At 37.1% G+C, this 26,359-nt stretch overlaps 1 protein-coding gene across 2 annotated transcripts in view; it reads right to left on the bottom strand.

Annotated features, from left to right (window-relative positions):
• KDM7A (lysine demethylase 7A) overlaps positions 1-26,359 on the bottom strand; it is a 65,806-nt gene that overhangs the window by 12,717 nt on the left and 26,730 nt on the right. For both annotated transcript variants that reach the window (XM_039570813.1, XM_039570814.1), the window contains exons 3-15: positions 21,112-21,229; positions 20,093-20,253; positions 18,228-18,369; positions 17,782-17,968; positions 15,689-15,851; positions 12,950-13,037; positions 12,101-12,207; positions 9,804-9,895; positions 6,710-6,799; positions 5,638-5,847; positions 4,070-4,194; positions 3,407-3,564; positions 160-257 (exon numbers count right to left, since the gene is read on the bottom strand). In XM_039570813.1, the coding sequence (XP_039426747.1) occupies positions 160-257; positions 3,407-3,564; positions 4,070-4,194; positions 5,638-5,847; positions 6,710-6,799; positions 9,804-9,895; positions 12,101-12,207; positions 12,950-13,037; positions 15,689-15,851; positions 17,782-17,968; positions 18,228-18,369; positions 20,093-20,253; positions 21,112-21,229 (1,739 nt within the window). The remainder of the gene's footprint in view (positions 1-159; positions 258-3,406; positions 3,565-4,069; positions 4,195-5,637; positions 5,848-6,709; positions 6,800-9,803; positions 9,896-12,100; positions 12,208-12,949; positions 13,038-15,688; positions 15,852-17,781; positions 17,969-18,227; positions 18,370-20,092; positions 20,254-21,111; positions 21,230-26,359) is intronic.

Genomic DNA, 26,359 nt, shown 5'->3' with positions numbered 1-26,359 from the left:
ATTAAGAATGAAGCAGAACATTGTTTGAGATATTAATCTGAACAAGAATACTTTGTCATTGCTGCTTTAACACAAACTTTGACCAGATAAATGTGAAGGACGTGAGCAAAATTACATTTAATTGCATCATTAATTTCTGTGGCTTTTTTCTAGATGTACCTGTGTAGTGCAATCAGGCTCAGATTCTTCTGAATCAGAAATATCAGAGTACTCTGAGGATCCGTTCCTGAGTTCTGATTTCACACTTTCAAAGAACACTGCAGAGAGAAGAATTAAAATATAAGACACAAGATTTACTACGTTAATAACAATTATTTTTGAAGCAAAAACCAAGAAACACATATTTAGTTTTTAACAGTCTGTAAACAAAGGCAAATGCACACACTGATCTGGTTCACAAGTTTGCTTAGAACTACAGTGAGTTGTCTAATAGACTCCTCAAGCAACTGAGCAGATAAAGACAGGAAGAGAAATCAGATGCAACAGGAGCTTGTGTTTCTTCTCTCCCACAGAGCACCTACTCCAGAGGTGGCACCTTGGGCAGTTCTGCTTTTGTGTACAGGCTGGAGTCAGAGCAGATCTCAACAGCTTGTACCCTTAAAAGACAGCATTTGTCCCAAAGAACCACAAGCAGGAAACACATTTCTAAGTGTTTGGATTCCAAGGCTCAAGGCCAGTGAGCTGTATGTATACCTGTGTCACAGCTGCTGGCAAAAATCTGGATTAAGTATAAATTCCTTAAAGATGACAATCTGCAGCCTAGGTAGCACAAGTTTTTTGGAGAAAAGCAAGGTAGAATAAAAAAATTATGACTGTGTGTCAAGGAAATAGGGGATAAAGAAAGAAACATGACTTTTAAAGGATTAGTAGTTTCATACAAAACTATGCTGAACGTAAAGCTACACAGATCAGAAATTAACTCTGGAATGAAGACAAGTAAAATTGAAATGTTGGTTTGTTTTCAGCATAGTTTTATATGAAACCACATAAACAGAACACAATTCTTCCTAACCATAATTATGCAAGAATAAAGGATGTACCTGTAACCATATATACAGTGCAATTCTAGTACAGGTTTGCTCCTATTGAAGACTGTGGCAAACATCACAATTAGGCACCAAATATATTTTAAGGGATATTATTGATTTCCAAACACTACACAGTGGTAATTATTTTTAGAGTCAGAAGAAAGCTAAGAATGAGACTTATTATCAGAAAGTGAGTGAATTGAACAGCTGGGACCAGAAGCTAGAGAAGACTATAACTAAAGATAGTATTAGAAAGAACCACAAGGAATATCCAAGCACATTAAATGAGCAACACCACTGTATAGGAAATTAAGCTAGATAAATTATTGCTCAACATACAACAATAAAATTAATATTTTTAACTACTGCAGCTCAAACCAACCTGAGGGATTTCTGATGATAACTCATGCCTTTGGCTCATTTCAAAAAGGCAAACAAGATTCTAGGATAAGCAATAGCACGAACAATACAGAAAATATAATTTCAGAGATCAAAAGAATTTTCCTTTAGACTACTGTCTTTTCCAAGAAAATCTATGGCTCTGTATGCCTTCAGAGACCAGGAGGAATACTCCTGAAATTGGGTGAGTGAGAGTAGTCATTATCTGTGAGATCAGGCTAAGACACTGTGAATTTAGAAAAATCTCAAATCACCTTCTCTTCATCCACACAAAGCACCTTGCTCAATTAAGGACAGCACTTGATCTTTGTCTCTCTGATACCTCTGGGTCACCATTTAAAACCATCATCTTGGCATGACACACAAAGCTAGATAGAGCTTGATCTGTTTAAAGGCATCTGTCTGTGGACATTCCTCTTGGCCTCAATCCCAGAGAGAACAATGGAAGTCAGCAGCTGTTATAGGAACAGGTAGTTCCTTCTCTGGAATTCTCTGCAGACAATACCTTACCCCTCTCCCTAGAGTCTCAGTTAAGGTAAAATGATCACATATAGGTAATAGGGAAGTTTGAAGATGCTCAATACTCAATTAAAAATATCAGCAATAGTCCTGAGCACTCAATTTTTGGAAGAACAATCTCAACATTCACTTCCAGTTCTAAGTACATTTAATACATTTGGATACTCACTGCCATATTCATTCTGTATCAAATAAGAGCAACGATTTTGAAGAAAATTTACTATTTCTCTGTATGATTTAATCTTTGATTAAAGTGAAAAATTTAGTTTGATTTACTTAGTTTAATTTTGGAAGTGGAAAAACACTACAGTAAGCCTTCACTCAACAAGCTGTTTGCCCTGTTGTTTCAAGAATACCCAAGAAAGACCTCATTCATGTGCAGGTTTTCTAATACTGTCCTCTGTGACATCTGGAAGCACAGTCAACAGGGATTATAGTTTGCTTTATAAATGAAAATAATTAAATATTTTATTCAGGCTGACAGCAGAGTCAAATGTTATGGACTGTTGTCCAGGAAACTCAGGGAACTGTAAGTCTCTAGAGGAGTCTTATTTTAAGTGTTGACTTCAGTTTCCTAGTACATACCTCCTGAGCCCTTGTAAGCTCTACTGTGAAAGCATGTGACCTACAATTAAGCAGAGAGCTGAACAGCTGTGTCAAGGACTAATTCTATCTGCACACAGATAGTGATGTTAAAAGTAGGCATTGGCAACAGGCATTCAATATTGATACTTTACTAATACACTGCTGAACACTTGGCAGGAGAGCTTGAGGCCACAGAAAGACCAAGAAAAGATTAGTTCCTAGTGAAGGATGGTTTAAAGCACTGGAAAGTGGGATTAAAGTGCTTTACAGATTACCTAAATTCTTTCCTAACCTTGCAGGTTGGAAGTGTAAGATTTTATTAATGCTAAACTATGTCTTATCACTTGTATGGAATAAAGCAATTCATTAGTAAAACATACAAAATTGTATAAGCAAGTATGAAATTGTCAAATGGAACAGAAAAAGTGAAATACAAGATAGCTTTAAAATTATCTACAAATATGATCTTTCATTCTCTACAGTGAAATGATGTGATGAGCTTTTCACAATAAGGTATATTTTGGTTTTAAAAACAAAATCAAATCAGCATTCTTACATTATGAAGCAGACGTAGAGTAACAAATACTCATTCAGAACGCCAATTAAACCTCCGCTGTGAAAAATGCTGTCCATAGCATTCAAGACAGCACTAACATAAAAGGATGAGTTTTACTTTTCATCTCTATTCTGTTAGCTTCTTCAGTGGACAGATAATATTTGAGAAATGTTCTGTGTAACTTCTAATACTACTCCTCTAATTTATTTCTTTATCCTCTTCATATGCTGTAATATTTCAGTCAGACTAACTAACAGTAGTTAGACCCTCACTGAGGCCATCAAAATGTTCAACTGATAAGACTTGGAGACAATCTTACTGTTCAGTGGTTTCTGGGCATCTGCATTCCCTTCTCCTTCACATCCTGAGGGCTGGTCTTCTACCTTCACAGCTGTCTTTTTCGACCTTGTCCTGTCATCTTCATCTTCACTATCTGCTGTGTAAAGACTTCGATCTGTAAATGGACGTCTCTCGTCTCTTCTCACAAGAAAAAAAAGTCATGTTACTCTTAAAAACCTTAAGCAACTGTTTTCCTTTTATTATTTACAACACACTCTCAAGATATAACAGTAATGTTGTCTTATGCTCATCTCTTCATTCTGAATTGTAGGTATTCCCATTTACTTCCTACGTAACTGTCATTTCCATAAGGATACAAGTTTAACACCAGAGTACTTTTAATGAGAAGCACTCTAATAGACAGATACATAACTTTTTCTACTTTGAAGCATTCCCTTCAGTATAGACCCCACTGAGCCAACGGAATGAAATGCTGTAACAAAGGAACATGCAAAGAATCCCCCTTCCTCTTCACTCCCTAACTGTGGCTCCACTAGGGGACAGCAGACACAGACATTCCTTCTGTATTCCTAACCCGACACTTAGTGGTAAGAACTTAGAGCTCTACAACTAGAAATATTAACAATTAGCATACTCAGACCATAATGACCAGGAAAAACTATCCACAATCAATCCTTTATACCTAATTATTCTTCCATTTGACAGCAGAAGGCGAAGATCATTGTCTTTCGTTCTCCATTCAGGTACTGTAGAAGAGGGCTGAAACGGCTTGTTAAACCTCCCATTCAGTTTTGAGCTTGTGATATCCTAAAGAAGTAAAACCAATTTTGCTAATTATTCATTCCAATGAATTCAATTGTTTTTCTGCACTCCATAAAAGATCAAATTCATTACTAGGATGGTTACCACCTGGATAAGCAACTGAAAAAAGCACAGACAAAACATGTTGGGATGTAAAGAACTTCAGAAGACGACTGCACCTTCTCCTTCCTTGAACCATCTATACTCTCCTGAAGCATCTAAAACAAATACAACTTTCCTATAATACTCCTTTTATGTTTCCTTTGGAGAAATACCAATAGAGACAGGCCAGCTGAAAGATGGGCTTGGAACTGCTACAGCAAATCCTGGATTGGGTATGTGCTTCTCTGAAATTAGTATCTCAGAACTGATTTAGAGCACAGCAAAACATCAGTAATGAAAAGTAACCTGCCATAAGCAGAACTTTTTTAGCTGAAAGCAATTTACATTTGAGATATACTCTGAAGCAATCAGCAATACAATTACGTCCCAAACTAGGACCATGTAAAATAATTTTTCTTTTTTACAAATCCATACTGATAATGATCCTTTTATTTCTACATTGAAGGACAATGACTGATACTCCTAAACATTTGTTCAGGAGCAATGAACTGCATGGGTTAACTATTTGTGGTAAATTTTAAATTCAGCTTCATGTCTTTAGGGGCTAAATGAATGTCTCTTGTTCCATGCGTTATGAACACCAACATAAGGACCCAAATAATTATATCTCCACTATGACAGTCCATCCTGTCCCAACTAAATATGTCATAATTTCTTATTCTCAGAAAGCTACTTATTTCCATTCTCTTAGCCCTTCAGCTTCTGCTGCTGTTCTTTGAAATAACATCATCAAACCTCAAAAAAAAGTATTTTTCAAGATACTACATTTCACTCATTTGCCTCATGATACTTTTGCAATACAACCACAAAGTCCTCAGCCCCAATACAGAGACCAAAGGTAGCCTGAGGCTTACTGGTAGGTAGGTACAGTAATAAAGGAAATAGGAACATGACCAAAAAACCAAGGCTAATCAATTATAGTAACTGAACTATAAGAAACAGCTATGTAAAAAGACAGAGAAGCAAGCTGGCTCAGAGCCTCACCAAGCCAAGGATTTCCAAGTTCCCTTTCCTTCACAGAACTGATTAAAAGTACCACTTGACAACAACATCAGACCTAATTCAAAAACTGTACTTGAAGTGGGTAGTGGATTCAGGGCACCCTCGGAAACAAAATGTTGAAGGAACCTCCACAAAACAATTATCAAGGAAAAGAGATATTCCTACCGGGAAAAATCAAAAGAAACCAGAACCAAACCTATCCATATCTCACATGACAAAGAGTTCTACTCTGTATTCCTATGCATCTTAAAACCATTTTCTTTTCAACATAGATTAGAAATCTACTCTGGTTTTGTTTTTCCTTGCACATGACTTCATACTTGCCTCTTCCCATGGTGACATCTCCAGCCTTTTCAGTACCTCCCTAGTGTGGAGTTCCAGGATGTCCAGATTAGAAGGAGTTTTGGTAGCATGGTCTCGCAGCTTCCTCACCCTTCGTCTGGAGTGGTGAGGGGAAGCTGTCTCATGTGAAGATCGTGAAGTTGGAGACACCCCAAGAATTCCCTGAGTTTTAACTAATTTGCTGTTTTCCTCCTGTAATTAAAAGCACTTTTCAGAATAGTCTCAGAGGAATAAATCCACATGCTTAAGTGCTGCTTCTTATTAATCTAATTAAATGTAAATTATGTAAGGAAAATTGTTAGACCTTTTAGAGAAATACTACATATTTCATTTGGATTTGATGTCCAAAGTTTAGTTCTACTGCACACCTCTTTCCCATTTGAGGCTTTTGTGCTACTCCACAATGGTAGTGCCAACAAAACACAAGGTTTTATTCAGGAAGGCAGCATAGGATAGACATGTGTTGTACACAACAGATCACATCCCCTCAGATCAGTTCTCTTCACATAGAAATATGAGAATTTTTCAAGAATCAATAATCACTGAGGAATAAAGGAGCAGAACACTGGTATGGGAGAGAATTAAAAAAACCAAAACAAAAGGGAAACCCTCCCCCACTGACTATGTAACAAACAGCCACAAAACACAAAAGTGAGCAGAAGAGATGACAACTGGACCTGAAGTAACAAACAAGTGAATAGGAGTATGGAATATGCACAGAATTTCAGATTAAAATCTCTAACAACACATTAACAGTAATTATTTTAAATAGTTATAAGTAACTACATTTTAGAAATACTAACCTACAACTGATTTCACCATTAAAATCTAAAAATTAACAAAAAGTACATAAAGCGTTCACTATCCATTTTCTTTATCTGAAATACCCATAGCTTAGTATTCCCAACAGTTTTCCTCTTGATGTTCTATTATTAAATGAATGTTAAATAAATTAAAAGGTGAATATGGTCAAACAGAAGCATAACTACTATGGAGTTCCCTGATTCAAAGATTTATTTCCTGCAGGCTTACGTAGGGTTGCCTCCGTTCTTACCTCTACAGAACGAATCACTTTAGAGAGCTCTTTGATGAGATGCCCAGGCCTAATGTTGTCTGGAATTTCAAAGGCATGTTCTGTTACAAGCTGTATGCAAAGGGGGAAGAAAAGATACTTAGCTGTTTTGGTTTTTTTCCAGATAAAAGCAGAAATAGTATGAAATAAAACCACAAGGGAAAAAAAATAAAAGTAAAAGAAAAACCAGATTCATTTCTGTAATAATGACTCCAAACTGCCAGGACTGATACACACACACAGTAGCTTCCAGTCCAAGCTTTAGTAGTGAGCAGATATCTCTCAACGTCTCCAAGAATCCAAAGAAGAGATAAGACAAAGCCATACTGACAACCACTTAATTTTTTTTTACCCTCAGTACAGTAATCACCTATTTTCCCTTTACCATGGTCAGTATAGAGCAATACTTCTGACATTCATTAGAGTCACAACTTTAAAAACATCTTAAGACTAAGGCAATTTCACCCCAACAAAAATTAAATCGCAAGAGCAAATCAAGAATAATCATGAGTAACCAAGATGCAGGTTTTGAGACATCTTCCTGACATCTAATTCCTACAAATTACCTTTTTAGCTTATTTATAATGTAGTAGGTTGGAAAATGCAACTCAGAAAAAATACCCATTTTTTATAAAAAAATGCAGAAAGCTGTAAGAGTTTATGTTCTCTTTAATCCTCTGAAACTATCAGAGACAGATTTCATATATATACACACACACAACAAAAATCCAAACATTCTACAGTTAGATGTAGCAAAAAATATTTTGTATGTAGCTTAAAGGTCCCTCAAAACACTTTTACTTAGGATTAAACAGATAAAACATCACTTAACACACAAGCTAGAATGACTGACTTGAATTCCTGTAATCAACTATTTAAATGGAAAAACATCCCAAACACTTTCAGCTAGCCACATTTCAAAAATGAGATTCAGCAGCAAAATGATTGCTAGAAGCAATTCAATACTGTATGTGCATTTCATTGAACCTGGCTTCCTCTCAGTCATTAAAACAAATGCTTTCTCCCCCTCCCAGAAAAACCCAACATCAACATACAATCATGATATAATCATTCATTTCAGTGCCTCTAATTCTACAGGGAAGATTAAATCAGCTGCTATTATTTACCATGGCTCGTTCTCTGAATGTATCACCTCTACACATTCACCCTGGAGAAAACAGCACCTCTGTCACTAAACCATATAATTTTTCCATCAAGTTGTTGGTCATTTTAGGACCATTCAGTCCTTCCTACTTCCCTCCTTCAAAAGAAGATGAGTTTGAAATTCTCTAGAAAGTGGCACGAAACAATCCTCTAAGATAATTCACCTACGTTGGAAAGACATACTCCATGACACAAATGTGAAACCTCATGAGTAGGGCTCTCATTTGGGGAGCACACAGTTGTCATTCCTTTTTCAGAAACTGTCTGAAATCCTCAGCATGAGCAGACCAAACAGCAATGTACAAAGCTCCTCCTGTCCTCACCTGCCTACAGCTACAAAGCTATCACCCACAAGGTCTGCCGCATAGACAAGACTGGCTCGTGTACAAGGCAGTAGCCAGAAAAGATGGATGCAGGGTATGAAACATGACAGCTGGTGGACAGCAGACAACACTGTGGCTAAATCACTGATGCTCTGCACTTTCCTCCCTGTCTTGGGGTGAAACCCACAACGGGTGTGTCTGCTCATCCAGTGGTTTGGGAATACTCACAGCCCTCATTAACAAGCATTCGGAATGCAGCAAGTGCAATTGATTTCTGTTCCACAGAAAAGCAGAAAACATATCACATTCCACATGAAGTATTAATCAAAATACTTAGTGGGCTACTAGACAGTATACAAATGCTACAATACTATACTACAGCAATCTAGAAAAAAGGAATTTGAATCCAATTTCAAATCACAATAAGAATTTATATAGGCTATGTTTGATCTCAGTTCAGTAGCCTGATCACTTAGCTTGCTTATTATCCATGCCACAGATGCAGAGATAGCTTGGATTCACACATGGTTTAACAGCTTAGGCCCAGCATCCTGTAAACACTACTACATTACACATTAGCAAGCTTTCATTCTGAACAGCAGAGACCAAGAGACACTGGAGAACCAACTCAGAGGGTCACCAGAGCTTCATCTGGGATCAGTAATGCTACACAGGCTGGACCCCAGCACATTCCACACGTAAAAACCATTTCTGCATTTGCACCTCATGTTTACTTCCACAAAGCTCATACTGTTGGATGCAGCATTGTGCAATTGTCATAAGTGTTGTATAGTAAATTCTCTTACAAGTAGAACTTGTGGGCAGAAAGAGCTTTGAGAGATCTCAAAGAGCCAGTTCAAATCATCACAGGCAGCAACAAACCAGAATTAATACCCTCAGTAAGAACCAAACCGCCTGTCAGTGAACAGCACTTCCCAGGAGCACCAGTTCCAAGAGGGCTTATAAGCACAGACACATGAAAAAACACATGGAGTTAGACCAGACCCAGTTCTGTGCCAAAACAAACAAGCTTTCTTGAAGAGAAGAGCACCAGCAAAGCCAGCACTGATGGCATACTTATGATTTCACAAGAGTCAATCAATGTTGAGCAAGGACAGTATTCAATTGAAGTTAATATTCCTCGATCTGAATCTAAACCTACTCTTCAGCAGGTGTAGCTGAAATGTGCTTTCCAAACCACTGACATGAATGGAAGAAGCTAAACATCATGGCATTCCATCCCTCCACTGCCTCAGCCTAGGATTGACTACATAAACACATTTCTTACAAAAAGCCCCATCTTATCACCTTATCCTCTGGCATTCTTATCCCATCCTGAGGTAAAAAGCAAGATTCTACTTCAATCAGCTACAATACTTGAGCTTATTAAATGGTCTAACAGACTTTATTAGCATCATGGAATATAAAATTGTCATTATGATTCTTCCCCAAATCAGCAGTATATACTTTCAATAGACTTTTTCAGTACTCATTAACAGATAAAAATAAACTTTAAAAGGGCATAGACCTTCACTTAGTTCTAAATCAAAACAGAGCTCACCAAAATAGCAAACAACACTTATACTTACTTCTTTTTTCATCCATAACTTTAAAGCAGTAAGTAAAGCCTTCACTCCTTGCACTAAATAGCTTGGAGGCTGGAAACCATCTTCCCTCAGTTCTAAAAAGGATACAGAAACCAATTTAGAAACACACTAACAGCGAAGACCTTCAGTATACCCTTCTACCCGTCTTCTTCTACCCTTCGGTCAATAAAGCTGCCATTGTGCAACAGCACAATAAAGGAAAAATTGTGCAAGCAAATGAAACTTGACATCCTGCATTTACATGCATACTGTAACAACAACAATGACAACAAAAAAACCAAATCCAACCCTAAAGTGCTTCTACATAAAACCTTTTCTTAACTTAGTCTTGTGTGAATTAGGGTTAGTTTACAACATACTTAAAGGTCAATTAGGGAAAAAGAACCCAGATCTAAAATACAGAACGAAAAATAACATTTGAAGAAAAAAGACAGTCTTACTTCATTGAGAAATATTTTAGTCAAAGGGGACCAGCAGGATGTGGGATGTATCTCTAAATTAGAATTCGCATTGCTTATCTCCATACATATGCAAATGGCTCACACTAGCATACTTCCACTTCCCAAACATTTTTTGTCACCCTTCCAATTATCACAGTTCCCCCTCATATGGTTTACATCATTTTTCCTCCCAAAATCAAACGGGACAGGGGGTGGAAACCACTCTGCCACAGAAGCTTCTCTTCTTAGTGAAGGAAGATGGTGTTCCCAAGCAATTGCAATTCCTTTTCACTCTCTCTTTTGCTTCATGGGGGTAAAAGAAGTAGAGAAAAGACAAATCCTCCATAAGCAGACAAAAGGAGATTAAAACCTTTCCTCATGTTCCTGACAAATATTTCCACTTGTCAGTAGCAAATGGATCAACACTAGAACCATTTGGCTCATTTTATTCCCTTAAAAGAATACACTAATAAAACACTGTTCTCATGGATAATGTATTAGGAAGCTGGCAGAAAAAGGAAGGTTCTGTGAGTAAACAGCTGTTCTTCTCTCAAAGGCCTCCTACTTGTTAAAGGGTATGAGAGGTACTGGCAGCAGAAACCTTCCTGCCCATTAGCTGACTCAGTTGATAAAATTTTAAGAATACAGTGCAGTACCACAGGCTGAATTTTTTAGATGCAATAGAAACAACTGCATGAACTGAAAGTAATTCAAATTAATGAGTACAGGATGCATTAACAACAGCACAAATTGCCTATTTTGAAACCCCAAGAATTAAGAAAAATAATTTAGGTGAATGCAATAATACTTATCACGAAACACTTTCTGCCAACAAAAAGTCAAAATCAAAATGTTTGTGACCCTGCTGCCATTTTATAAAAAGAACCAGGAAGACATGCTGTGTTGATTTTCCTTACTGACCTGAATTTCATATAAAGTACTGCTAACAGTTGGACATCACCATTACCCTAATACAACCAAACTAGCATCATCCTTTATTCATAAAACAATGGATTCTGACTAGCAAACACCTAATTCATGTGAGTCTTGATGCCAAAACCCAATATAACCTTCACCCTAGCCACGGAAACATTCATTTTTATTTTTTATGATGAGTTGATAGGTCAGAGCATTGTTCAGCAACAAAACATCTGCTAAACCAAAGATGAAACATAACATGAGAATAAGCTTCACAGCCCTCCCCTAAAACACAAGCCACCAGAGGCTCCCAGCCTATGGACTCAAGGAGTCATGGGATAAAAAGGGGAAGGGGAAGAGTGGGACAAACAGACACAGCATATAGTTAGCTAGATCTTACAGAAACATACGTGTTCCACTGCTTTTCCAGCAGGAACACAGCTCCTATGTCTTCTGACGAGTTTGTAAACACTAAATATGCATGAATGAGACAAATCAACGCAAGCTTTCAAGATAAAAATACTCTTCTTGGAAGGAAAAATTTTCTGCAAGTTTGTTCTATTTGGCAAGATTTCTGAGTTTCTCTAGGCTCACCCCAAGACTTTAAATGCTCACTTAGGAAACAAGTGGTGTTCAAGGCTTTAATTTGCTGAAAGGAGAAGAGATAATTTGTAGAAGTGCAAGAAAACTTCTGTGTTCAGCTGTGAAGCCACCAAGAAGAAATCCATAGATGTAAGTTAGTGGGATCATTTCACAGAACCATTTGCTCAAAGGAAAGGCTATTAAAAGACATTAAAAGATCTTAACTGATATGAAAGAAGCCTGAGAAAAAAAACTAATGCCATGGTCCATTATCACTTAGGAGAAAAAGAATTATAAAAGCAGATACATGTGCATCTCTTAAAACAAAACAAGCATTACCTTTCAATGTTTCCAGTAAGTTTTTGGCCACAAACCAACAGATGGCTTCAAAGAAAGGAAATTTGAAAAGATCTGGGGTTTTTAGTCTCTTCTCCATTTCATAACACCTGAATAAATGCAAATATTACAAAACATGAATGTTGTAATTATCAGATTCATTATTCAACTATGTAATCATTTAAATTGACACAATGTCCAAAATAAAATGAAATAAAATAACCATGGCCATGATAAATAAAAGAAGTCAAGTACCACATAGTTAAACCCCAACAAGACCACAGACAAGATTGAACTCTGGTCTCATTCAGGCTCTGACCTTATCAAGTTTGACTGCGGCACTTCTAAGAATAAAGTTGGACTTCATAAAACTAGGATACAAACCCAATGTGTGATCTTTTAACAGATGGAATTTTATCAGGATTCCACTGTAATAAATAAAAACAATATGTTTAGAAGACAGCTCTACATCTTGGACAAAAACTAAATACAGCTGCCCTTAGAGCAATGCTGACTTGAGGATGCTCATTTCAACTCAGTGTCGCACACCTGGGCTTGCTTAGTTTTGTTTTACTCACTTACACTAATCTCCAAAGTAGAGTTTTTTCTCTTTTTTTTTTTTCCCCTCCTTTTAGTCACTTAAATTCTTGCATAGCCTTCCTTTTGCTTTTGAAACAAACTTTGCAGAAGTAAAATAAGAGAATGTGCTTGATACATTCTAACTGAAAATGCCACTATTGTCTGTTAAAGAGCCTGTACCAATTTGATCCTGGTTAAGCGCATGAAGAAAAATCTCTATGAAAAGAATATCCTACTTACTGGGGCAAAAGTACAGGAAGAGCTGAGACTAACCTGAGCTGCATGCCAATGTTGAGGTTGTGCAAAAAGTTTCCTCCAAAAGCCATACAATCCTGAGATGTGAGCACAGCGTGAATCCAGCCTGAAACGACAGATTGTGAAACTTAATACATACGTATGAATTATTCTAAGACTGTTTTTAAATACACATATAAGTAAAAAGGCTGTTCCTGAAAGGAAAGAAAGCAAATGAATTTGTATTCTGTGCTAGGAACAAGTAATATAAATTTTAACAACATGTAAACTACAGTTTCAGAAATCTGGTGGAACTGTAATTTTCTGAACAAGTGAAGCTTAAAACATTTACCACTGGGAGGGGAGGTAAGGATGCAAAGCCAACTTTTCAAGTAAAAATTCCTGAAGTTTTCACTCCGATCCACAAATATAAACAACTCAGGAGGAGAAAAATATAATGAACAAAAGATCAAGTCATAAAAATAAAACAAAATTATATGTCTTTCAATATTTACATGTTGCTTACAGTAACTGGGCTGTATGCACAACATAAAGTCATTTAGCAATACTGAAGTTTCTCAAATAGAAATGCAGAAGTGGTCCCACAAATTTTCTAAATACAGTCATTCTAAGTCAACTGAAATTATGATCAGTTTAAAACCCAGTCTAGACACTCTATAAAATTTGTCACATAATTGAAATATTGTCCTTATGAAATCCACTATTCAACTTGGTAAAGCATGGCCAACATCATGCTATCGATCTAGCTAATTACTACTGGATAATTTCAACTAAGTACACAAAAGAACACATTACACGAGCTTCCTGATTAAAAGAACTTATCTGTGAAATTTATCCTGTGGAGCTCTAATGTAAATAAATTACAAGTTGACTTTCTTCTGTCAAGATCTTTTTTCTGATTTTGCATGCCTACAGATGATCTTTGACAGAAGATGACTTGGACAGACATTTGCAGACTATTTCATGGCTTCACTGAGTGTAGGCAAGATGTACAAACACAGGAAGCTTCCCAATTAGAGAAAAGATCAGACCAAATCACAAACAACTATGTATTACAAACTAGCATACAATCCTAATTCAGCTAATAATGAACAGTTTTATGGTATACCTGCATCAACTAAAGGCTTTGATTTTTTTACATTCCTTCTTGCTATTATTATGCTGCACTTTTGATCAAGGTCTACATAACAAGGAATGAAAATTTGGTGTAGACCACACAGCATATCTTGAATAATACTTAAATAACTCTAAAGAGCCTCCCAGTAGATGCTATTCACCTACATGCAAGATTAATTTTAGATCAGAAAACTACTCTGAACATATTTCAAAGATTATAAAATAATTATGACACCCTCTAGCATCGGTGCAAGCAGAAACAGCAAGTGGTTTTCACCAAAGATCAGAGTTGGATTTTTTTCAAAGTCTTTACTCAGTCTTACACAATTTCCAATTTTTTTAAACACTTGGCTTGAAACCTGGTTGAATTTATTGGTTTTTACACTGTACTCCATCATATGTATATGAAAAAGTATGTGTGTATACACATACATGCACATGTGTAGACACACATTTATATTTGAAAGTATCATTTTTTTATGTGTTTACACGCTGAAATACAGTGAGAGCTCAGATTCAGCTGATTACTGAGAAAGCAGTAACTATTTTCTGTGAGTCACAATAAAATTCTTCATTCTGTAATTCTGCTTTCTTTGCTCATAGCTGTATGAACTTAGATACATGGATAATTAATGCCATCTCTTGCCAGAAAGATATGGTTTTAAAAGCTCTACTGCTCAGGAATGTCAAGAGCACACAGAGGTGCTCATCAGGTAGTACTTATTCTGCACAAGCTGTGAACTAGAACAGTAAACACTGAACCTCACAGGTACAGAACCGAGCTATGAGAAAAATGCAGTAGTCTAGAAAGTGCACGATGGAATAACATACTGCACATAATCTTCAAGGCTTCTTCCAGAAGTAGAATTGGAAATCATTTTCATGCTCCATCATTTAAAGCTTTCTTTCCCCAAAAACAGGGGAAGACAGCACCAGTACAAATTTTTAATAATAAAATAATAAAAACCATTTATAGGGATAAGTCGGATAAGCAAAAATACAAAAAAACTGGCAGTCAGTTTATTGGCAAAATATGGTTTGATTTATTAAAGATTTGTAAGTTTATAGTATTTGGGAGTTTGGGTAGGGTGGGGTATTTAGTTTGAAGGATTTTTCTGTGTTTTCTTCTTTAATAAAGAAGTTGAATTGTTTTGGCATTTCTCACAAAAGCAAATCAAAAAAACCACCCAACTTGTATTTTTAATACTCTAGCCTGCAGCATAACAAGTTTATGTGATGTTGTTGTAATAATTATGCCTAGTAGGCCTTGCAATACTGAAATCTGTAAAAATAAAACTGTATTATAAAATTAGAATAAGAGTTCAGTCTGGATACTTATCAAATAGTGAACAATCTGTGCTCTATTAACTGGAACTACTTCCCTGATAATCAAATTAAACTTTAATTTGTTGTCTTCTAATTGGGTAACAAATACCCTTTCGTTCCCTGATAATTGTTACGGCTGTCAGCCAATCTTAAAAGCTAATTACTTGTTCTGAAAATCTAAATTTCTAATTTTTTATTATTCTCTCATCCATAATTTTAGAGGATACCAAATTTTGATAATGCAATTACTTTATTATATTCATAATTTCTGGTGATTAAACATGCTAAGTCCTAACAGTTAGGGTAAAATCTTACCTGTTGGAACAAATAAAGTGTGTCCTTGCTTCACAACACACTTGTAACACTTGTCAACCTTGTCCCCAAAATATACTTCACTCTGGGTGACAGATGAACTCCAGGACTCATAGAGAGCCAAATTTTCATCAGTGGGCTTGATCAAATAGAATATCTTCTCACCCTATTAGACAAATACATCAAATAAATAAATTAGTATTCTCCTAGAGGTACACTACAACCTCTAAGTCACTCCTAATGAAGTAACAGATTGACCGAAATGGCAAGCATTCCATCTTCCCACTATGGCATGTTCAGGCCTCCCAGCCCAGTGCCTCACAACTGCAATCCACCAAGAGCTTAGACACAGCACATGAACCAGTTGGTGTCTTGTGATTTAAAAGAAGTAAACAAACCAAGCAAAACTTTTCACTGGAGTATAAAAAACTCCAGTTTTCATAAACAATTTATGGATATGCACACACCTTCCAAATGAGAAAATGTAAGATGAAACCACTTCGCCACTTCTATGATGTACATGTGGTCAAATTTGTGAGAAGAATAAAAAATTGAGTAGGCCAATGATCTTCATGCAATTATTTTTTTTCCTACTAAAACCTCACTATATCACTCACAAGTCTACTAAAGTGATCAGTCAACCAATTACAGTCTACAAGTCACCAACAGCATGCTAAAATAAAAGCATAAAAATCACAGAGTCACACAGAATCACCAGGTTGGAAGAGATCTCCAAGATCATCGAGTCCACGCCCTAACACCTCAACTAAACCATGGCACTGAGTGCCACATCCAATCTTTTCTTAAACACATCCAGGGATGGTGATTCCACCACCTCCCTGGGCAGACAATTCCAGCACTTCACCACTCTTTCCATGAAAAACTTTTTCCTAATATCCAACCTATATTTCCCCTGGCGCAGCTTAAGCCCGTGTCCTCTTGTTCTGTCAGTTGCTGCCTGGAGAAAGAGACCAACCCCACCTGGCTACAACCACCTTTCAGGGAGCTGTAGAGTGTGATACGGTCACCTCTGAGTCTCCTTTTCTCCAGGCTAAACAACGCCAGCTCCCTCAGTCGTTCCTCATAGGTTCCAAGCCCCTCACCAACCTTGCTGCCCTCCTTCGGACACGTTCAGGTGTCTCAGTGTCCTTCCTGAGCTGAGGGGCCCAGAACTGGACACAATACTCGAGGTGCGGCCTTCACCAGTGCTGAGTACAGGAAGAATGACCTCCCTGGTCCTGCTGGCCACACTATTTCTGATACAGGCCAGGATGCCATTGGCCTTCTTGGCCACCAGGGCACACTGCTGGCTCATGTTCAGTCGGCTGTTGACCAGCACCCCCAGGTCCCCTTCTGCCTGGGCACTGTCCAGCCACACTGTCCCCAGCCTATAGCGTTGCAGGGGGTTATTGTGGCCAAAATACAGGACTCGGCACTTGGACTTACTTCATCCTACTGGACTCTGCCCATCCATCCAACCCTGCCAGGTCTCTCTGCAGAGCCCTCCTGCCTTCCAACAGATCGACACAAGCTCCCCGCTTAGAGTCATCTGCAAATTTACTAATGAAAAACTCCATACCCTCATCCATGTTGTCAATAAAAATATTGAACAGAACCAGCCCCAGCACAGACCCCTGAGGGACACCACTGGTGACTGGCCGCCAGCTGGATGCAGCACCTTTCACCACCACTCTCTGGGCCTGGCCATCCAGCCAGTTCTTAACCCAGCAAAGAGTGCACCTGTCCAAGCAACACCAGAGACCAGCAATTCACTTTCAAGCTCCTCCCTCGGTGTTGCAAGCACAAAATTTCATGCAGGTGATAATGTCACAACAGAAGGCTACACACTGAATAACTTTTGCTTCATATGGTCATAGTCATCCTAGAGGTGGTTGTACACTGGAACAGGCTCCCCAGGGCAGGGGTCACAGCACCAAGCCTGACAGGGCTCAAGAAGCATTTGAACATTGCTCTCAGGCACATGGTGTAACTCTTGGGATGTCCTGGGCAGGGCCAGGAGTTGGACTCAATGATCATGATGGGTTCCTTCCAACTGAGCATATTCTGTGACTCTGTAAATCAAGAAGCATTCATACCCAGAGAACGTGGTACCAAACTGATGTTCCTCCAAAATCGATATGAAAGTCAGTATAGCTGTCCTGGACACCCATTAAGCAATACTTCTGAACAAAAGGCTTAGGGAAGACAGAATCATCTGGCCAATAATTTTCCACCCACGAAAGCTTTCTGGCAATGTCTGGTACTTCCACTAATTCAGACATCCTTTTAAAAAACAAATAAACAAAAAAGAACTGTTAATATAAACAGGAGTAAGCACACCTCTTTTGAAATGACAGCTTCCTACAAAGACATTACTTATGAACTAATAAACATGTTTTATACCCACATTACATCACAGTAGCTGTCTACATAAAATACACTTCCTCCTGTCTTTCCCACTACAGGCATTATATTCCTACACATATTATTCAGCTCAGTGAAAACCACTTCCTACATTCAAGGAATTGAAGTCAATACTCACTTTGTGTCCGAGAATTCCAGGCTGATCACATTCAATACTTTGGGTCGGTCAGGATTTGTGAAGTATTTAATGTAATTATGGAGCTTCATTTTACTGTCTGCTTGTCTTGCTACATCTATGACATCTATCACTTTGTCACCACCTGTGAAAAACAGGATTACTTTTTTAAGGCTATCACAGATAAAAGACATTTCAGGTATTTAAGAGAAAATTTACTTTTTTCCAGTCTTTATCAAAACATTTCTGCAGAAAAACTCCACTACTATCATTATTCTCTTGGAAGAGAGATCAGTATAAACCAACTTTTTATTAAGTTTAACTTTAATTACTATAATCAACTACGGACAGAACTGAAAACACTCTAAAAATAAATCCCACTCTAAAATAACCCCCTTTCCTGGGGTTAACCAAAAAGAAAGAGTAGTATAGAATGGCTGCATCTGTTTAAAAAAAAAAAAATTGGTTTATGGCTGCAATTGCTAAGAGTAGCATGGAGAAATTTATCAAGGCAGATCTCTTCCTCACTTTTCCTTTCAACCATCACCAAACCCCTACCTTCCTTACATACATACACAACTTGCAAATAAGCAATTTCACTGAATAATTATCAGGGGTGTGATTCATTTCTCATGACAACAGAGGGGGTTACACACCGTGTATTCTGAAGTGATACATTTAGAGAACTAGACAAGCCAAAGACTAACAACAACACTATATTAGCCATTGGTTTATGGTCATTTAGTTACACAATGACCAAATTTGACACTTAATTCTGGAATGCTGGAAACATGCCTAGATGTACATTATAAACATATTTGCTTTAAGACTGCAAGTTTGTATCATCTTGATAAATTCCAGCTGAAATAGTACTTATTCCTTTTTCTTATTTTTAATTTCAATAATACAAAGGTAAATCTGGGGCATTCCTATTTTTTTCCCTGAACTGTAACACTTGGCAGGTCAAAATGTATGTATAAGGATGAGACAATCAAGTTTCTCTCTGAATCCAAAGAGGCAGAAACCCAAAAGAAAAGACTCAGAAATATCACAGTGATAACTAATCTTTAAGGCAGAACACATTACAATTTATCATCACAATGGTGACAACACTTGTGGTGCCTTTGTAAAATATTGATGGACAGAAAACCTATTTTCAGCACCCATCATTACATTAGGTGATCATGAGAATACACTCAGACTTCTCAACTGTTCCATGTGTTACAGGAAATGTGCTGCTGCAATTGGCTTGGTCTCTGTCTGTACTGCATGCTTACATGAAGCTGGCACAATTACAGACTGATAAGAGATCTGATAAGAAAGAAGTGGTTCTTGGGAAGCCCTAGCTTTCCTGGCAAAGGATGCCAAGGTAGAACATTTTTCAGGAAGATTTAATTCAGAAAGGCCAATTTACTGAGTCCAAAACATTAAGTTTTGTCATAGCCTAACCAATAATTAAACTTATTAATCCTAAGAGTGACTAATTCAATTCCCATTATCCTTGGTTTACAACATGTTGCAGAAAAAAAACCCAGCATCCCACATATAGCTTGCACTGAAATTAACAGGTTTGAAAGTTGAGAAGTAAGGCTGTAGTCCTATCACACATCTACCAAACAGACATACACACACACACACACACCAAAAAAAAAAAAAAAAAAAAAAAAAAAAAAAAAAAAAAAAAAAAAAAAAGAGAGAGAGAGAGAGGAAGAAAAAAAACACTCCAAACCACAGCTTTAATTTTACTCTCTGCTAGTCTTGAATTTAGAATAAATATTTAGCACTCTGGAAGCTCTTATAATCATGCAAGTGTTTATTTTAATTTACAGACAGGATCATTTTAATAAGTACTCCAGAGTGACTCTTACCTACATAGCGTTCCACATCTAAAACGGAGAAAGTCGGTGGAGGAAGTCTGAGTCCCAGACCATCTAACTTAGGAACCATAATGGGAACATCAAACCCATGTTTCTCCAGGTATCTTTGTGTCAGCTGGCTTCCATGCATTTTCAAAATTACTTCATCAGCACTGGTGGAAAAAAATGATGCAGTATTAGCAGAAGAGCATCCTCCAAGCACTACTGAAATAAAAAAAGTCTCAGTTTGGGGGAGGACAGATGGGAATGGCTACATCTGAATCCAAAAGAAACACACAGTACTGTTTTATTAAGCATTTAACTAAAGACAAAATAAACAACCTCAACAAGCAAAGAAACTTACCGTCTTGCATAATCTGGAAACTCATAATCCTTCTATATGACTGAAAAGAGTAATTTAAAAGGATGGGGAAAAGAAATTCTCAGAGGAGGCATTAAAGTACATTTTGCTAGTAACAACCACCACCAGCAGCTGCTCTAAAGAATTGTTAAGTCATTATGTTTCAGTGAGATAGCCAGCCAAGCTCAGGATCAAAGTATAAGCATGTTTCTCTGCTTTCTTCTAAAGCATGTGAGAATGGGTAGACTACAAGCTCATGTGAACGTTCTATGGTACTTGGAATGGAACTGAGAACTCTTCCTGAACTACAGGAGTAGACAGGCAATATTCTGACAGTAAGAGCACAAACACAAAACAAAACCAAAAACAAACAAACAAACAAAAAAAAAAAACCACCCCACCCCAAAACTCTAAACCCCTCAGACTGCCCTGCAGCAGTCCCAACAGACAACCCATCCCAGTGCAAAACTGAACAGGAGAAACTACTGCATGAAAAGGCAACTGTACCCATCTGAAATAGGGATGCACTGGGAAGAATTCCAAAGAAGGAAGAAGTCATCCTCAACCTTCACTTTGTGAAGCAGAGAAACATCAGTCACCTCCCTTGAGACACACTCAGATGACATTTCTCTGTGTTTTCCAACCAAAATATGGAAGTAAGGTTCTGTACCTTGGGAAAGAGCGAGCCCGCAGCTGTTTAACAAAGGTCCGTGTTCCAGCCTGCACTGGTTTGGAACCATCATCTGGCTCTGTGTAGTCATGTCTGTGCCAGTTTCTCCTCTTCTTCACTACAAGTTTCAGAAGGATTAAACATGGAATTAGTTAAATCAGACGACTCAGATTAGCAGTCATCCCATCAGTCAGACAGACATGCCTCAATCACATTACTGTAATTAACAAACCTTATTTCTTTAATCAGGTAAAACTCTACCTATTTGCAACAAAAGAAATCTGCAGGACACAGTACTCTCTATACTTTTATAGCTCCTTCTATAAGAGAATCTCAGCGCACACTATACACAATTTAAGATTCCATAGCCAATCCAACACAAGTAAACAGGTGCAGCCTGAAAGCTGCACAAATCTAAAAAATCAGCAACAAAACTAAAAATTGTAGTTGAATTTTTTAAAGCTCAGACCTTTTTTTTTAATCAACAAAAGGATGACACCTCTTGAATAGCCAGAGACTTCATTTTACATATTCACACAAGGTTAACAAGACTTAATCCCAGTGTGCTATCAACACCCCATAAGTACACCCATATCTGATAATATTACTGCTATTCACTACCATTTCCATTCCTTATGCCTCCACAATAGTTTTGTATGCAAACTGTTTTGGGCAGGTGTGATCTTTACAATACATGTAGCAAAGGCACTGCACTCCAAAACATACAACTTCTGAGCAGTTTGAAGCTTTTAATGCACTGCTACAACATATTAATAAAAAACAAAGGATAAATTAAAGTTCTATTACAATTTCAGGAATCCAAAACTAATAGTTCAATAGCAACAACTGCATTTCTAACAGCTCCTTATACTTAAAGGGCCAAGGAAATTGAAACACTAGACATTCTCATAAAAACTTGTTGTGGTGATCTCCCCATGACAAACGACAGATACTCAAATGAAAAAAGAGTATATATACTTTCACAGAATCATAGCATGGTTGAGTTGGAAGGAACATTGAAGATCATCTAGTTTCAGTATCCTGGTATGAACAGGGACACCTTCCACTCTCCCAGGTTGCTCAAAGCCCCATCCAACCTGGCCTTGAACACTCCCAGGATGAGGCATGCATCACTTCTCTGGGCAACCTGTGCCTGCGTCTCACCACTCTCACAGGAAAGAATTTCTTCTCTAATCTAAATCTACTCTCTTTCAGTTTAAAGCCATCATCCATTGTCCTATCACTAAAGACCTCAGTAAAAAGTCATTACTTATAAGCCCCGTTTACATATTGGATGATTGTTCTGTAAAACATTGTGAGCTGTATGTAGCCTCCCCATTTGAATTTTTTGACCTTGAGTGAAGGAGAGGACAAAGTGACTTATGATATCATGGTTAACTTAACTGCCTGTCTTCAAATTTTCATAATTTCACGACAAATCATTTCATAATGGGTATTTTATTGATTCAGTTTCATCAACCACTCATTTTTCGTCTTCATTTATAAAGAACACAAGCTTACAGCCTTGAATGGAAGCCCTTGGTGGTATCATCTGTTTGTTAGTACACTGCTCTTTAGAGCACTTTCCCTCTCTACAAACAAACCTACCTTTCTCATCCTCAAACTCTCAACAGGCTGAGAAGCCCAATTAAGTCATCAAGAGGTGCCTCTGCAAAAGGGACCACCATCTCATCATTTGGGAAACAAACTCCTAGAGTGGTGAACTTCCTACCCTTCTAATCTATTGACTTGCCAGCATATCACTTACAGTATTAAGAAACACACTAAGGGTCCAGTAATTTTAAGGCTGCATTTCAGTTTTTGCTAAAAAAGCCAAATGCTCCCCAGCTAGACAGCTGCTACTGGAAGACTGCCCCAAGAAGATTTACTGACATCAGATCTATAATTTAACCACTAATATTAAACAGAAATTTAGTTGTATATATCCTGAGGAAACTCAGAAGAGGAAAAAGCTGATGTTATTTGTCAACAAAAGTAGTGTTTTATAACTGTCTGCCAAACAGCCTGAAATGTAAATACAACATCCAGCAAAACCACTGCATTAATACAAATTTTAACTTCATGGAAGAGCTCATTCTTAAATTCACCTAAGTCATGACATATCCAAAATGTAAAAAAGCATTAGCAATACTGGAAACACAGCTCACTGAAATAGGAAGCTGGGGATGTATGAGGGGGGGGAAAATAGTTTCTAAAAAAGAAAAAGAAATTGCTGCTTCTCCAGAAAAAAACAGTTGGTTCCACAGGAATAACGGACATCTTATAGTCATTACACTTAAGAGGGAATAATTCCTATTGATGTGCTGTTTCCTACAGACATAACAATATGGACCCTTTAGAAGAAGACATTTAAGAGAATAAACTGACATTTATAGATCTTTGCTAACCTGAAAACCAGTGCTGCTTAATGAGCCAACTATCCAAATACTGTAAAACTTCATAAATAATGAAGACAGGTTTATTAAGTTTTCAAAGCTATTTTCTCAGTCATAAATAATAATACAAGAAATTAGTGGCTAATACTAATTTTCAGCAGAGTAGTTCCCCATAAATTCACTGCTGTTACAACAGCTCATTAAAATTGTAAGATGATACAGCTGCTTAAGAGATTTTATAGCATAGAAACACTTTTTAAAGTCTGTCTTTCCAACACTTACAAATCAGAAAATAAAATCATTCTTTTGCTTGTACTTGACCAATGTACATCATCCTTTCATGAGGGAACACTGAAGAAGAGGAAACAGTAATGAAAACTTTCTCTGCTTACGTATCTCTTAATTCTAGAGCTTTTTTAACCCCTTTAGACATTACAGAAACAACTGGGAAAAAAAAACCACTTTAACTGAATGGATCCTAATGCTCAAATTAAGGAAGGAACCAGTGTTCACCCTTGGTGTTTCTAAAAATTGAGGTAAAACCAGTTGTGACAACACTAAGAACTACACAAGACAGCTGCAGGGAGGGTGAGAAAAAGAAAAGTGTGTCCTGGAAGTTTTAATGAAAATTAAGTGTAAAGATTATGTTTTGGTTTGGTTTTTTTTGGTTTTTTTTTTAATTACCTTCCGCATACACTCAAAACAGTGGGCCAGTAACTGTCTCTGCTCAGGCAAACACTCTTCCCTGCCTTCTCTCACTACTGGACTGTTTCCCTCAGAGACCACCATCTGCTACACTTCAAATGGAGACCATCAAGAGATGTACACATGTACAATGAGGCCCCAAGCCCTGGAAGGGGCACTGGAGATTCCCAGTGACCAAAAAGGCAAGAAAAATGTTTGCACAGGAAGACTGAAAAGTTTTAAGGAGCACACAGTAAATCGTAGAATACCCTTCTAAGGCCTGGTACAACATCTCATATTCTCAGCTCAGAGCAAGCATGGGCATTAATACCAAAAACAAAAATATATTGGTTGGAGGGTATTTACAGAACTGAGAAGGCAAAACCATATAAAGAAAGTAATGTCTTGACAACCACACTCTTATTAGGACTTATTGAACCTTGTGCTTTCTCAAAGCTCTGGACATCATAAGCTGGTGAAACATCTGACTCACAGATTCATGCAAATAGAGCATTTTCAGACTTAAGGATCACTGAGAGAACTCTGAAACTAACAAAATGAATATGAATACTCTAAATCAAACAATCTAAAAAAAAACCCTCCACAGTATATTACTATTTTTTTAATTGCTGTTTTCTAAAATTATTTTGGATTTTAGGATTTATCATTTTATACACATGGCTGCTTACTAAAGGTCTTGCAAAATTGTTATTTCAAATCATGAAGAGGATTTTTTTCTTTTAAATAGATGAAGGAATTGATTAGTCAATTTTATCTTTCCATCTAACACTCAGTAGCTTTCTTTTCATTATTGGAACTTTTACATAATCAATTTTGTAAGATACTGAAAGTACCCATCCATTTGTACTATAAAGTATGTGTTTCTTGTATATTTTAAGTAAATTTTTTGCACTACCTCATTTGATTATAAATTCTGTTGCAATCACAGATATATACTTGCCCTCTTAGCTGAATTTTTGTCTCTTTGAAAACTCTTAGACAAAGTTGTTTTAGAATATGAAGCCGTACATTAAAATGCCTTTTTAACTTACATACATAATTTCATATGACTGAACTGGAACATGAGACATTATCAGTCTCTTTAAAAACTGAAGGAAGTAGGGCCCAAACTACAAATTGCCAGAGATTTGATTCTGACAGCTGAGAACAATTAATGAAATTCAATGTGAAGACATATTTAATTATATCACCTCTGTTTGGGTTGGTAACTGACATGTCGAAGCTTCTACTAAATCTAGATGATCTACACACTTGAGGCAATATGAAATAACAAGGATAATTTTTACCACAGATTCTTGTCTTTTTGAAAAGACTTCCAAAACAAAAATCCCTCTTATCTCACTGTCAAATTGCTGCAGGTAAGACATCACTTACACTACAAGAAAGGTTATTTTACAGGCATCAGGGTGAAGCAGACTAGTTCCCACTAATCAAGAAGAGAAAAGAAATTTCAAATTTCAAAAAGAAATTTCAAATTTTGAAAAGTTTGATATGATCCCTCTTCTCTTCCTAGTCCCTCTATTACACAGAAAAAAAGAGACAGAAAGGTAAGGAAAAAAATGGCTGTTGTTTGTATTCTGACTTATAAGACAAACATGCAGTTTTTGAACTGAAAATGACCACTGGAGTACTAAAAACTACAACTACATAAACCAGCATTTATCTTACCTTTTAGCTGACAGACCTTGAACTCATATATTACAGAAGATACATATCATGCAACATGTATTAATTAAATCAGCAATTGATGCTTAACCATTTTGTTCATACCCCACAAGACTATCACTGACGGTGGTTTTAGACTTATTTCTAAACGTAAAGTAAATTCAGATTTGAAACTATTATATATCTTAAGTCAGCATTGACTATAAAACATTATGTGGTGTCTTCAAGGGAAAAAACCAAAAACCAAAAAAAAACCAAACCCCCAAAATCAACAACAACAAAATCCACAAACAAACCCGCATCAGAAAACACAAATGACCATGGCTCAGTGCTTGGAGGGTAAAGACACATTGCTTATACTTTTCAGGTCTGAACACAGAAATTTAATTCATGGTTGGAAAGGTGACATTTATTTTTAGATTTTTCATAATACTGTTTCTGCTTGAGAAGGGAAGACATGGGGGGAAATCTAGGGAGTCCAA

The sequence above is a fragment of the Corvus cornix genome, chromosome 1A (genome assembly GCF_000738735.6).
Source record: "Corvus cornix cornix isolate S_Up_H32 chromosome 1A, ASM73873v5, whole genome shotgun sequence".
NCBI lineage: Eukaryota > Metazoa > Chordata > Aves > Passeriformes > Corvidae > Corvus > Corvus cornix.
The sequence above is the reverse complement of the archived record's forward strand: the minus strand, read 5'-3'. Positions and strand labels throughout refer to the sequence as shown.